At 30.2% G+C, this 13,970-nt stretch overlaps 1 protein-coding gene across 2 annotated transcripts in view; it reads right to left on the bottom strand.

Annotated features, from left to right (window-relative positions):
- Window positions 1-295: 295 nt before the first annotated feature.
- The window catches only part of LOC129243521 (CDK5 and ABL1 enzyme substrate 1), a 99,288-nt gene continuing 85,613 nt past the window's right edge, over window positions 296-13,970 (bottom strand). Inside the window, exons 3-10 of one of the 2 annotated variants that reach the window (XM_054880592.1) lie at window positions 12,050-12,424; window positions 11,742-11,865; window positions 11,513-11,664; window positions 7,329-7,361; window positions 4,036-4,150; window positions 3,763-3,953; window positions 3,427-3,631; window positions 296-3,359 (exon numbers count right to left, since the gene is read on the bottom strand). In XM_054880592.1, coding sequence (XP_054736567.1) covers window positions 3,219-3,359; window positions 3,427-3,631; window positions 3,763-3,953; window positions 4,036-4,150; window positions 7,329-7,361; window positions 11,513-11,664; window positions 11,742-11,865; window positions 12,050-12,424 — 1,336 coding nt within the window. In that variant the 3' untranslated portion in view covers window positions 296-3,218. The remainder of the gene's footprint in view (window positions 3,360-3,426; window positions 3,632-3,762; window positions 3,954-4,035; window positions 4,151-7,328; window positions 7,362-11,512; window positions 11,665-11,741; window positions 11,866-12,049; window positions 12,425-13,970) is intronic. The other variant, XM_054880593.1, reaches the window with a different exon arrangement.

Below are 13,970 nucleotides of genomic sequence, written 5' to 3'. Positions count from 1 at the left end.
AACACTTAACAAGCACTCTGAAACTCCTTTTCAAATTTGCTTGTGACTTCGAAAATATTCAACGGGACGATATTAAATTCTCTTAAATATATGTATGTGTATTAAGAAAAAAATATATAAAAAAACAATTTTGTTTTAATTCTAACTGTATATAACTCGTTAAGTGATTTTATTGAAAAAAAGACTCAAATGGAGAGAATTGGGCATCGCTCTTAAGTACTTTTCAGCGGCTGTAGTCCTTCAATCGAAATCAAGTACTAGAATAGAAAATACTATACTTCTGTTACATACATATTTGTCTTTTTATTTAAAAAAATATAGTTTTCAAAACAAACATATAACTTCCAATAAAAAAAGTTTAACATTTCGTAAAATATCTTTGAGCAAAATAAGGAAACTTTTATACATAATCATGTGAATGAAAAAACATCTTTAAAAAATTGTAAAACATTAAATATAAAAAACTCGAACCAAATCCAAAAATATTTATATGCTTATAAAAATTTTAATCAACGCACCTCAACTTAGACTAAAACGTTTTGCAAAACTTCTTATATATATATATAAATATAAATATAATGTATTTAATATAATACATACATGCGTGGCTAGACCAAAGAAATGTGGTTTGTGAATATTACAAAAACACGCTCAGCTATTGTACATAAATATTTCTGGCAAGCATACAAACACTTATACATACATTCTCACGTTCTCACGCACAAACTTCAAATATGTACTGCGCAGCATACACTTTATATCATCTTAAATACATACAAATATCAAAACGCCATCGCATAAGCATAAGAAGTAAACAAAATTTCACATTAAATATTTTAGGTATATATATATTATATGTATTTTTTTTTTTGTTTTCAGAAAGTCTTAAGCTGCGAACAATATATGATTTTACTTACTACTATACTTTAGTGCTTACTTTCTTTTTCTTTTCAATAACATTTTGTATTTTGTGGGTGAGTAAGTTATTCATATTATTCAAAAACTTAACACTAAGTTTGTATTAAAATTTTTATTGAAATTTGTATGCTTTATGTGCTTCTAGCACTATTTTTAGTCAAGAAAATGTGTGTAAGCTTATTTTGGTCGACCTTTTTTTTTGGTTTAATTTAAAATCTAAGCAGTACGCTAAGTGAAGCTAGGAGATATGATCACGACTAGATGACTCGAAATTTGAATAAATTTATATGTTCCGTCAGAGAATATAACAGATCAAATGAATTTCGTTTGCATTTTTGATTTTGTATTACTTTTTTCAGAACAAATAAAAAATTTGGTAATTACATAATAAAATTTATTTCTGATTTTTTTGTTATTTAATAATTTTTCTAATTAGCCCGCGTAGCGGTTTTATGCTAGTTATGACATTTTCAAAATGTTTTCTATACAAAAAAAATTTCGTTAAATTCTTTTTTTTTTTTTGCTTTAATTTCGTCATCATTGAATTTCGTTCAAATTTCCAAACCATTTGGTTGATTGACAATTATTTAATTTTCGTTTACTTTTTTCCAATGTTTGTATTTGTATTTGTATTGCATTACTTCTAATTAAATTTCGTTTAGTTTTTAAAAGCCTTACCTGTTAATATTCCACTAATTCATTATTTAATTTATATATGCATGTGTGTAAATTATTTCATTGTACATTTGACCAATTATCTATGGATAAAATAGAAACTCTTTTCGTTTGTTACAAGTGAAACAGCAGTTAAATACACAATTTTTTTCTTACTTTAAGTACAGGAATTAGTTTAACGCATAAGTTTAGCGTCCCACTTACACTGAAGTGTAGAAACGCTTTAAGGGGTTAGGGGTAGTCAAAAGTTTCAAAAAATTGGATTTTTTTTGCATTTTCTTAAAGTAAAATATGTTAAAAATATTGTGTGAAAATTTGAAGTGAATCCGACAAGTACTTTTCGCGTTATTCAACAATTAGCAAAGGGCGCTCGGGCGCTCCGAAGCTTTCGAGAGCAAGTAGCTTTAAGCTGCACGTATGAAAGTGACAGATAAGCGCGCAACAGCAAATCGATATTTTGGGAGCTGCTATGACGGCTGAAGAACTATTACATGGCCCAGGAATAGATGACACAGCGTAAGTAATTAAATAATTCGTATAACTCTACTTAAATCGATAGCAAAACTTTAAATGCGTTTTTATCAAACTATGTTCTTTGAACTGGTGATCACTGTAACTTAAAAACCGCTTGGTAGATTTCAATAATTTATACTGATTTTGAAAAACATAACAGACTCGTGCCTGATCCGAGGAATTTTCTCAAAAATTTCAATTTTTTTTAACAATAAATTGTCGGTTTTTTTCTCGAAAATCTGAAAAATATTTCCTGAGGCCGCCGTTAATTTTGTTAATTTTGGCAAAAAAATCGATCAGGCACAAGATTATCTATTAATAAAACAAATTTCTCTTATCCGATTGATTTTAGATGAATCTCCAAGGACTTGTGGTGATCACCGCAAGGGACTTCTAGAGAAACGGGATCCACACAAACAGCGATAACCTTTACAATTATTAATTTTTTTCTTTCGAAATTTTGCTCAAGTCAAGTCGAAACATGATGTATTAATGCTATGTTTTTATTTTTGTAAAATACAGCAATTGACTAGCAAAAAAAAAAATGATTAAAAATCATCGCTTTTTCGTGCCTCTGACTGGCCCTAACCACCTCTTAACGCTTTCTTCTGTTTGTTGCTGTGTGCAATGTTCAAATTAAATTTCCTCTATAAAAAAAGTCGCCAATGCTGACTAATTATTTTACTTATAAATATTTTCTTATACACTATAAAAATGTTTTTTTTCTGCTCGCTTAGCCTTTAAGTACAAATTTTTGTTTTCCAAAATATCGTTGCAATTCGTTTTGCTCAGTGTTAAATTTACGATTTCCTTACGATTACTACTTTAAAAGGTTTCGACTTCAAAACTTTGCTCAATAAATTTTTTGCATTTGCAAACTGCTTTTTATTCACTCTTGTAACTGGCTTACTTATAATTTCAATCGTAGCCAATATTGCCTTAAAAGAGTTCCTTTCTTTCGCTTACACAATTTCCTTTTTTTCCTGTACAAATTACGCTTATTCCATTTCCTTATTCACTACATTTCATTTTTTACTGCTATGGCGCCGCCGAAAATAGACACGAGATGTCACCGCTACCAGGCGTTTTTCGGCGAAGCGTTTCGGCCAATTCTAGGATTCGTATAGCAAACGCTGATAATGCGGCAACACCTCATGCATGGGTACATGCAAGCTGAACTCCAATGCCACAAGTACAGCGAATTCCGAAGCGATTAGCTCTTTACGATTGAGACGAAATACATTTTCGGTTTTCTGTGAAGTGAAAGGAAAAGATTTTATAGCTCAAAGACAAACACATTTCAAATGCACGCATATTCACCTCAATTAAACTTTTCAACGCTTCACCTTTAACGTCGTTCATTTTGGCGCTTAATAGCATACAAGCGCCTGCGCATAGTTTGCGATTACTTTTATTAATTAAATTGCCCAAGATGAGTTTTTCAAAGTAGACGTATGCCTGTGAAATGGTGACCAAATCGATGCGACTGTCCATTTTGTTGATGCGCCGCATTTCGCGCTTGATGCTAGAAGAAAGAAAATATTGATTAATTTATGGGGTTTCCAGTTTGGCGGAGCGAGAGTGGTTAGTAGCGCGTCGGCAAGTAACCACTCAGTTGAGTGCTGAGACAGGTGTGTTTGAATATGTCTCACTCACCTTCTTAACTTGCTCAGCGTTAATTGTATGTGCGGAAATTTCTCACGAAATTTATCATTCAATTCCTTCTTCAGATCCGATGGACGTACATAATCGATCACCGATGTCATATACGAGGTGAATGTTAGCAAAGTGCGATGCTTGCCAGCAATCAGCTCGGGATCATCTAAAATATTTGCAGAATATTGGAACTGCAAGGCAGAGAGAAAAAGCGAGAAATGTTTGCATGAAATTCAATATTACACAAAATTTATTGTAAACAAAACAACTCACCTGCATGCCGCGCGTGCCATCGGCGCTCAATATCAAATTATCATCCAAATCCAATTTTATATCCGGTGTGGGACTGGCGGTGCTATTGCGATTGTTGTTGTCATAAGTAAAGCACCTTTATAGGGGGAAAAAATAAAAATGAAAATAAAAATCACATTTCAATTAAGTCGCAATCTTTTAAATTAAACAGTCAGTACAAACGATTTTATGACGCGGACATGCAAATCAAAGGAAAAAAATGTATTTTGTGTTACAAAATTAATTAGTGAAATTATGTTTGTTATGGCTTTTGTAATGCTGGGGTATTATGTGGGGAGTTATGACATCGCATTGTGTTCTTATGTTGTTAGTATAATATATTTTGTATGCAAATGTTAATGGTTTAGTATCTAACGGTAAATTAAAATAATAAGCGAAAACGCACACTACGACCCAAACAAATCACTTGATATTTATTTTAGTTAACCCTCCGTTACGCGCAACTGGTCTGATTGATATAAGCGACGATTTTTTGTTGCTGCAGTGATGTTTTGAAACATTAAACCTTCTTTGGCATTTACACATTTTCTGAGGATTTTTTTTAAATATATTACAATTTAAGTAGTATTTAGCATTTTTTATTAAATAATACATTTTTTTATAAGCAACAGTAATTAATTTTTTTGGTTTGTGTTTTCAAGCATAATTTGTTCTTTACGAGTATTCATAGCAATTTTCGACATATGTAATACATTTTTGATATTATAAATGAAAAAAAAAAACGTATAATAATAACAAAATAATAAACAATAGCAGTAATTATTATTATTATTTCTTTTTCAAATATTCTTTTTTTACGATTATTCATACACATTTATGAACATTTTTCCGCGTTCCTACTGCAGTTGGGCCCAGGTTGCCAGAACGACTCCAAACTTATACCTGGTCAGGAACATTCCTCAAACATTTATTGGAAATATTTTATGCGATTACAACAACAACACCTGTGCTTATTCTTGTTTCAAACGACATTGCGCCTATCGGAAGGTTGGGTATTTTATTTATTTTATTTTTGGTAAATCTTATTTTGGATATTTTATGTATCGACATTTTATTGACTTTGCATCAAAATGAAATTTCGCGCCTATAAGAAGTTTAAACTATCGTTTAAGCTTTGCAATAGTTTAAGTGGAATGCCAATTTGAATTAATTCAGTTTAAATCAATTCAATTTGATCAGACTTTTATTTAATTACTGAGAATTAATTTCATTAAAATTTAAATTTATTGGATTAGACTTGTATTTAATTTATGTGAATTAATTTCATAAAATTTTGAATTAATTTGAGTAGACTTTTATTTAATTTAAGAGACTTTTATTTAATTTCACTAAATTTTAAATTAATTTGACTCAACTTTTATTTACTTTATGAGACTTTTATTTAATTTATGTGAATTAAATTCATTAAAATTTAAATTAATATTAAAATTAATTTGATTAGACTTATTTAATTTCATAAAATTTTAAATTAATTTGGGAAGCCTTTATTTAATTTATAAGACTTATTTAATTTTATTAAATTTTAAAATAATTTGTCTCGACTTTTATTTAATGATGAGACTTTTATTTAATTTATGTGAATTAAATTCATCAAAATTTAAATTAACATTAAAATTAAACAATTAAAATTAAAGTAAAATTAATTTGATTAGACTTTTATTTAATTTCATAAAATTTTAAATTAATTTGGTAGGCATTTATTTAATTTATAAAACTTTTATTTAATTTGATTAAATTTTAAATTAATTTCGTTGGATTATCAAATGAAAATTACTTATTAGTATTCTTTTTTATGGTGCAATTGTACAACGCATCTAAAAAATGAACAAGAATCGTTAAAAAAAAACAAAAAAAATTATATAATATAATATTAAATGAATTTCTATTGAAGTCGGTTGAATTCATTTAACTTTTTCAATTTAATTATCATAATTACTTAATGTCTCAAGAGAGTTGTTACATGAATACAAAAACAGCAACTCGAGCAATACAAAAAACCAATAAAAAAATAAAAAAAATAAAAATAAAAAAAAATTAATTTTTTTTTTAATTTATATCACAAAACAAATAATATAATAAAAAACTTTAAAATTCTTCATTTAATTCAATTGAACTTAAATTAATTTACTTCAATTCAATTCAGTTCAAATTTAATTTAATTCGAATTGATTTGCGATTATTTAATTTAGTTTTATTTAATTTTATTATTATTATTATTAATTAAAATAATCTTTTTTTTCTTCTAATTTAATTCAATAGCATTTGGCCTAGTTCACTTTAGTTTATCATCATTTATTTGAAACTTACGTTATTTAATTGAATTAAATTTATTTAATTTTAGTTGCCGCCATAACCGAATGAATGCGTGCGTAATTACTACTCGGTACAATATTCAAAAAGAAAATTGATTCCTTTTAATTTGCTTACAAGCTTTTAGTTAAACTAAACTATTAAATTAGACTTCTCGATTTTGTTTGCAACTTTTCGGGGAGCCCGTGCAATTGAGCCACGAGTACTCTCGCTCACCAGTTTGATGCGCATTACTTGAAAATTTTCGAGTATGAGGAGCTCGAGAACATCGCGCTTTTTCGAGTAATTCGAGCTATACTTTTGATCATTTTGACTTTTTTGTTAGCACTTTTTTAGACTTTACAAATTATTTATAACAGGAGGCAGACCACAAATTTGTCTTTATGACTTTAATTAAATTTAGGTGAATTTAATTTATTTTAGTTTAGCTTTACTTAATCATGAATTGATTAAATTTAATTTAAATTAGAAAAATATACCATAAAAAATTATTCAAAATTTGATGGTTATTACGAATTTTTAATTTTTTTTTTTTGTTTATTAATTAAAAAAAACATGTTGTACAATACTTAAGAAATTAATAGATACGCTGTTTTTGCAATTAATAGTAAATTTTCCATTACGAAATTAATTTTCAGTTGCTAATGTTAGTTTTTTTGTTTAAATTACTTTGCCTTGACATCAATATTTTCAACATGCGCCTGCATACTAGCTTTCGAATTCGAAAATTAGTTTCGTTGCATTCAAAGACTATTTAGAAATACTTAGGAATTTCATAGCTTAAGAAATATAATTTCACAAATTTCATAATTTTTTCAAACACTTTGAAACCAATTATCATCCGTTAAATTACACAGATTTTTCAAAACTATAATTAAACAACTAAATTGTACAGTTTTTACGCCAAAAATTGGTTTAATTTTTTTTTTTCTTTTTTTAATTACCATTTTCCCTTTTGCCAGGTTATAACTTTCGTCCTGTAAATATAATACGCAAAAAATAAGATTCCAAATTAAAATTGGTTTGCATTTTATAGCAATTGGCAGTATATAACTGTGCTTGGAAGTTTTTGTTATGTTTAGTAGATAGCAAAATGTGCAATTTCTAGTTGGATATAGTAAAACAACAACATATTTTGCAATTGTGTGCAATTGGTTAAGGTAAAAAACGAAACAAAATTCTCGCCCTACTCCAAAAAGTGTCGTAGTTCTCAAATTTCAAAACAAAACAAACACCAAAGACAAGGAATTAACGTAAATATTTGCCACTCGACTTTCAAATAATTGCGACGCAATTTGCTTGAATTAAAAGAAATATATTAAATTTGCTTACGCGAAAAAATTCCATCAGGAAAAATATTAATAAAATTTATGTAAGTATCCGCAATTTATGCATCAGCAAATGGTTTCGAATTTCTTTTGAAAACGTTTTTTTTTTTTGTTTTTGCTGTACATTTTTTCGACTGCGTAGAAAACATGTAATATGCGGTACAAAAAATGACGAAGGTGTCAAAATGCAAGAAATATTTAATAATCTAAATCAGATCGAATAACAAAAAGCGCACTTAAGCGAGAAGAAAGAAAAAAGGAACAGGAACTAAAGTACAGCAGAAAAAATTAAAATAATAAACAACTACAAAATCTCCTCTATTCAGCTGATGCATACGATTTGTACTTACATAATATACCTACACAAAATGTGTATAATTGAAACGTAATTAATAAAAACAAAAACAAATTACTACAAAACAAAAACAAAAAAAAAATAAAAAATTTAAAGCAAATGAAAAAAAAATTTAAAAAAAAAAACAAAAAAATAACAAGAAGAAGAGAAAAAAAATATAAATGAATAAAAATAAATAACAATCAAATTAACGAAACTAAAAAAAATAATGCAAATGAAATTTAAAAAATTAATAAAAAAATGTTATTAAATTAAAAATAAAAAAATATAGTTAATAAGTAATGATAAAACAAATGAAAAAAATATATATATAATATATATGTATATAATTATTTGTTAATAATAAAAAAATATTTTACAAATAACAAAATACAAATATTAAATAATAATAGAAAATTTAAAGGCCTAATAAACTACAATTAATAACAATAAAATAAAAAAAGATAAATGAAAATTTTAAATTAAAAAAAAATATATATATAATTTAAAAAAAATAACACAAATAAAAAAATTAAAAAAAGAGAAAAAAAGGAAAATAAAAATATTAAACAATAATACAAATTAAAAAAATTACTAAAAATTAAAAAGAAATACTAAAAATTAAAAACACAAAATTATTAAAAATTAAAAAAAAAACAAGCAAATAAAACAAATAAAAAATAGTAATAATTGCATAAAATAAAAAATAATAAAAATTCAGTTAAAAAAATTACAACAAAAAAATAAATTAAATTAAAAAAAAATAAAAATAAATAAAAGGAAATAAAAAATAAAAAGATTAAATAATAATAAAAAAGCCTAATAAAAATTAAATAAAAAATAATAATAATAATAAAATTAGAAAAATAAATAATTAAGAAATAAAATTAAAAAATTAAAATATTAAATAATAATACAGAAATTTAAAAAACCTAATAAGAATACAAGTAAAATAAAATTAATAAAAATAAAATAAAGCAAGAGGAATAAAAAATATAAAACCAAAAACTAAATCAAATAAAACAGTGATTTATCATAATAAAAGTTATTTTGACATTATGTACGAGTATTCTTTTACAGTAATTATAACTTAAAAAAAATATTTGAAAAATAAATGGATTTGAAAGTAATAGTAAAGCTTATCAAAACGGCGCTTTAGTGCTACTTCAGGAGTGCCAGACCGGCACTTCAACCATTTCAATAGTAAAGCTATAATTTTTTATTCAAATTTCGAGCAGAAGAAATGTGAGCAGTTATCAGTTACTCACAAGCTAATTGAACCGATCTCAGGTTAGATATGACTGATGCCAAGAAGCGAGGAAATTAGTCCTCAACATACTAATACCACAGGTCTATTATTAACAAACTTCATAAGCAGCAAAATTAATCACACTATCAGGAAATTTATAATTTTGGCAAGTCGCGTCGTACGTTAATCATATTTTAATAGCATTAAAAAAATACAATAACACAAAAATACAGGTGGCGCAAAATTAATCACCCTTTTAGAATTATAATTTCTTACATATTTGACACTTGTGAATTTGACAGCAGGCAATCAATGGAGCGCGCAAAAGTCAAAATAAATATTCGCACCACTTAAAATCATTAATTTTTGTTTTATTTAGTAAAAAACTATTCAAAAACCAAGTTGGACGAAGGGGCGCAAAATTACCCCTTCGTATATGAAAATGTCGATGTGCACCTTACATCGAGGATACCTGAAAAGAATACCCCTCACCGGTTAAGACTGACTTTCTACAAGTTTAGATAGCGACAGAGAAATGGGGTAATCGTTCTATCTTCATCAGCGTACCTACAGTGCCCTCACAGAACATTGTCTTATAGAAAATCATGAGTTTTTTTTAACAATCACGTGAACTGGAACGTTTAGTGATAAGTAACTCGATGCACTGGAAATCGCTACAAAAGCTGATTACAACTTTTTCAGCATTTAATAAGGAAATTTGTGTGCGCATCAATATCAATAATTGTAAATTTGTAAATAAATTTGAAGTTATTAAGAGCTGCAGGCGAGTACTCCTACTTCATTCCAACGGCAGTCGGTTCGCGCTTACCGGAATGACCTCGATTTATAGCCGGTCAGGAACTATCACATCAGCAGCATTTCTGGGAAATGTTTTATGCTGTTACTGCAACAACAACTACTAGCGGTTATACGTTCCCATGACAGCTGGTTCTACCTTACTGGAACCACCTGGATTTATATCCGGTCAAGGACTGTCACTCCAGCAGTATTTTCCGTACATGTGAAGGGAATATTTATGCTGCTACAACAACAAAAACTAGCGCTTACATATCTTTTAATATTTTTAGTATTTTCAGATATTTGCTGCTAATTGAACACATTCACTTTTTTCTCCGCCATCAACAACGAATACTTGATGACTAACTTAGAAATTGTCTTCGAAAACCCTCATTTGTCACATATAGCTTAATTTGGTAGTGTAAGAGTACGAGTACCAAAATAAAATGACATTAATTGAGTAAACAATGCTTCAGTTACTGAATAAAATATGTAAACACACAATTTTTGGTGGATTCATATATCAATTCCAAGACAGGCGCACAATGATGTACTAAAGTTCTTTCTTCCCCAACACTTCACCTTAATTGAAAACGTTCTTTTTCGAGTACTAACTGACTTGATGTCTCAGTTTTTACTATTGTCTCATACGCCGAAAACCTAGTGTTTACCAATAAAATCTCTATCGAGTGAGATCATGCCATTGGTTGGCCTAAGACAAACGGGCTATTTTCGGGCAAAAAAAGTAAATTGACACACCCACAAAAATACTAGAAAATTGCGTGCCTAATTACATATGCGCGTAATAGGTATCAAATGCAATCAACGCACGCTGACACTACTAAAGACGGTGGTGAAACGACGCAATTTGTGTGGGAGGACGCCGATTTTCGTTTTATACAAAAGCCGGTAAGGTGAAACTAAAATAATACGCTTGCACCTTGTCAAAATGTTGGTAAGGCGTCAGTGTTGGTGGCCGGCAACAAAAAATATAAAATCGATAGATTGTATGTGCGAGATTGGTTCGATATTGCGTTTCGCTTTTAAGTTCTTGCTGCGCACTAGGACGCAACCGAACTGTGGTATGTACATCGATGAATATTTCTGATAATTTTAATAGACATTAAGCTGAGAAATTTTTTTAGCAATTTGAAGATGGTTAGTAAATGGTATGTATAAGCACGGTATGAGAGGAGGTTTGAATGTATTTTTTCAATTCCTTTCCTTTTGGTTGAAATGTGAAATGCAAATGGAAAGCTAAAGTGCCTAACTAATGTCAATGAAGTGATTATATAACTATGTGGGTGAGTTGTTGCAAGAGCAGTGTGTGAAAGCACAGTTCAAGGCCACTTTGCAAACACGCACACACGACTCTTTCGTTCAACTATTTTCTATGCCTTAACTAAGCTCCTCGCGTACCTGGCGATACCATGATTTTTAAGTGCTGCTGTACTTGTAATTTCCATTTGATTATCCAGCACTGACGTGTTGGCTGTAGTGCCGCCATGTTTGCTCTTACTCTCCTTGCCATAGTGACGTGAGGGAATGAGTAGATGTCCATAGGAGATTTCCTGTAATGATTTCAATTAATTTATGTTTTTTTTTGGTTGTTTTGTTTCATTGAAATTGAAATTCAAGTGCCACCCACCTGCCCACTTTCACCCTTTTCTATGCCCAACAAGTCGAATGGATCGAAGGGCGCATCGTTGATTGCTGAAAGAGGACGTGAACCGGATGTGTTGCGACGACGGCCCTCTTTACGCAATTCGGCTCTGTATGATAAATATGAGGAATATTAATTATTAAGTTACAAAAATTATTATTTTGTGAAATTAATTTGATAATTTCTGATTTTTGGCAACTAAATTGAATCATCACATTTCATTATCACTATTTTGAAATAAAATACAATTTATTCACTTCAACATTTCCCTTCATTAACCACCGAATACTCACCTGCCATTTTTACCCTTATAGTAGGGCAATGCCGAGAAAATGAAGAATGGCACTTTGCGTGACATCAGCACCACGCGCTCATCCTTGTATTGATGCTGTTTGTGCGCTTGTGTATTGAGGAAACGTAAATCTTTTGCATCGTTGATTTGTACGCTCTTACTGATACTGCCACGTCCAGTAAAACTGCCCGGAAAACTGCCGGGTGTCAAGCTCTCCGTACTGCTATCGTCAGTGATGTGTGTGGAACCGTGTATAATGTTGCACGATCGCTTGCCACTACCACTACTGACGCCCATCCGCATACCAGGTGCCGTATTGAGACGCGCACGACGTTCCGGCATGATATTGACATCATTGGCGCCATTACTGAAGGTCCTAGTAATTAAAGAAAAAAAACGAAGAGAGGAAAAAATGATTAGAATATGAGACCTCCATTTTGTCTTTTGGCAAATATTGAAAAAGTTAAGAATAAGGGCATTTACATGACCTATAGAAATTTTGTATTATTTTTTCGTGTGGTATGTACTTTTGGACTAAGTTTTTCATCACTTGCTAATTATTTTTATAAATATTGTTTTTTTACATACAATTTTCAAACAATCAAAATAACTATAAATTTATGCGTTTTTTATTCACGTAATTTCTGCACTAAACTGACTTCTTTTTTGTTCTATGAAGCAAGGCATTAACTTTATCTTGTCAACATTTTATCCAACTGATAAAAAAGTAAACAGAGAGAGGGAAAGATAGAGCGCGCTAAACTCGATTGTGATAGCAACCTCAGTAGACTGTCATAATGTGGGAATTGCAAATTTCAGCGGCGGCTAAGAATTAGCATAAATTCATGACTCGAAAACTTGTAGTAAACTAGTCAAACACAACGAGACGTTACCAATTAATATACATAAAAAGAAAAAAAAAACAAACAAAGAGAGAACTTTTTCTTCGTACAAATATTATGTCAGAGGTTTACTGCAAAATGTTTTAGATTAGATTTGTGGGGGCTGGACAAGTCCAAGCACTCAGTTTGTAGACCATTGTACTACACCCGGATAGATTTCAGTAGAAACAATACAGATAGGAAAGATAAAAGGTGGATGGTAAAAACGGATAAATTAGTTTGTGGTCACTCTTCCAAATCTCTGGATTCATTGATGAATTTTAAGAGATCCGGAAGAGGAAGAGTATGAACTTTATCCACACTCAGTATATCGCAACCCAATATCGTAAGTCTGATTCTGGAAAACGCGCGACAGCTATAGAGAAATTGCTCTGCAGTGTCGTCATCCTCAAGACAGGATAGGCATATCGGGCTGTCGACGACCCCCATGGCAGCCATATCTGACCACAATTTTTGCGTCCTGTGAGTACACCCAACAATACTCTCACTACTTTTCTGTTTGTTTCTTCCACAAAGCACTTGGCTACTCTGCACGAGTTCAACCCAGACCAACGCCCTCTATGGGTAGACCTCATGTAGTCGTCAATCAATAGTTGAATCGATGCGGAATTGACACCTAAAAAGGGTTCAGGACCTAGTGGCATACTTACAGAGCCTTGATTTGCCAATTGATCAGCTAACTCGTTCCCTGTAATACCACAATGTCCAGGCACCCAAATAAGACTAACATTGTTGTGTTTTGCAACACTGTTCAATTTTTGTCTTACATTCACTGACTAACTTCGAAGAGCAGCGTGGGATAGCAAGGGCTTTCAGTGCAGCTTGACTGTCACTACAAATTCCAATACTGTTGCTCCGCCACTTTTTCTCAATTAGCCAAAACGTCACATTCAGGATAGCATAGAGTTCCGTAAGGGAAACTGTGGCCATCTGTCCTGTGGCATAGAAATACTTAGTGTCTTCGTCTAAGTACCATCCAGATCCACTTCCATCACTGGTTTTGGATCCGTCGGTGTAGAA

This window comes from Anastrepha obliqua, chromosome 4 (genome assembly GCF_027943255.1).
Source record: "Anastrepha obliqua isolate idAnaObli1 chromosome 4, idAnaObli1_1.0, whole genome shotgun sequence".
Lineage (NCBI taxonomy): Eukaryota > Metazoa > Arthropoda > Insecta > Diptera > Tephritidae > Anastrepha > Anastrepha obliqua.
Note: the sequence above shows the minus strand (reverse complement) of the source record. Positions and strands in the feature narration are given on the sequence as shown.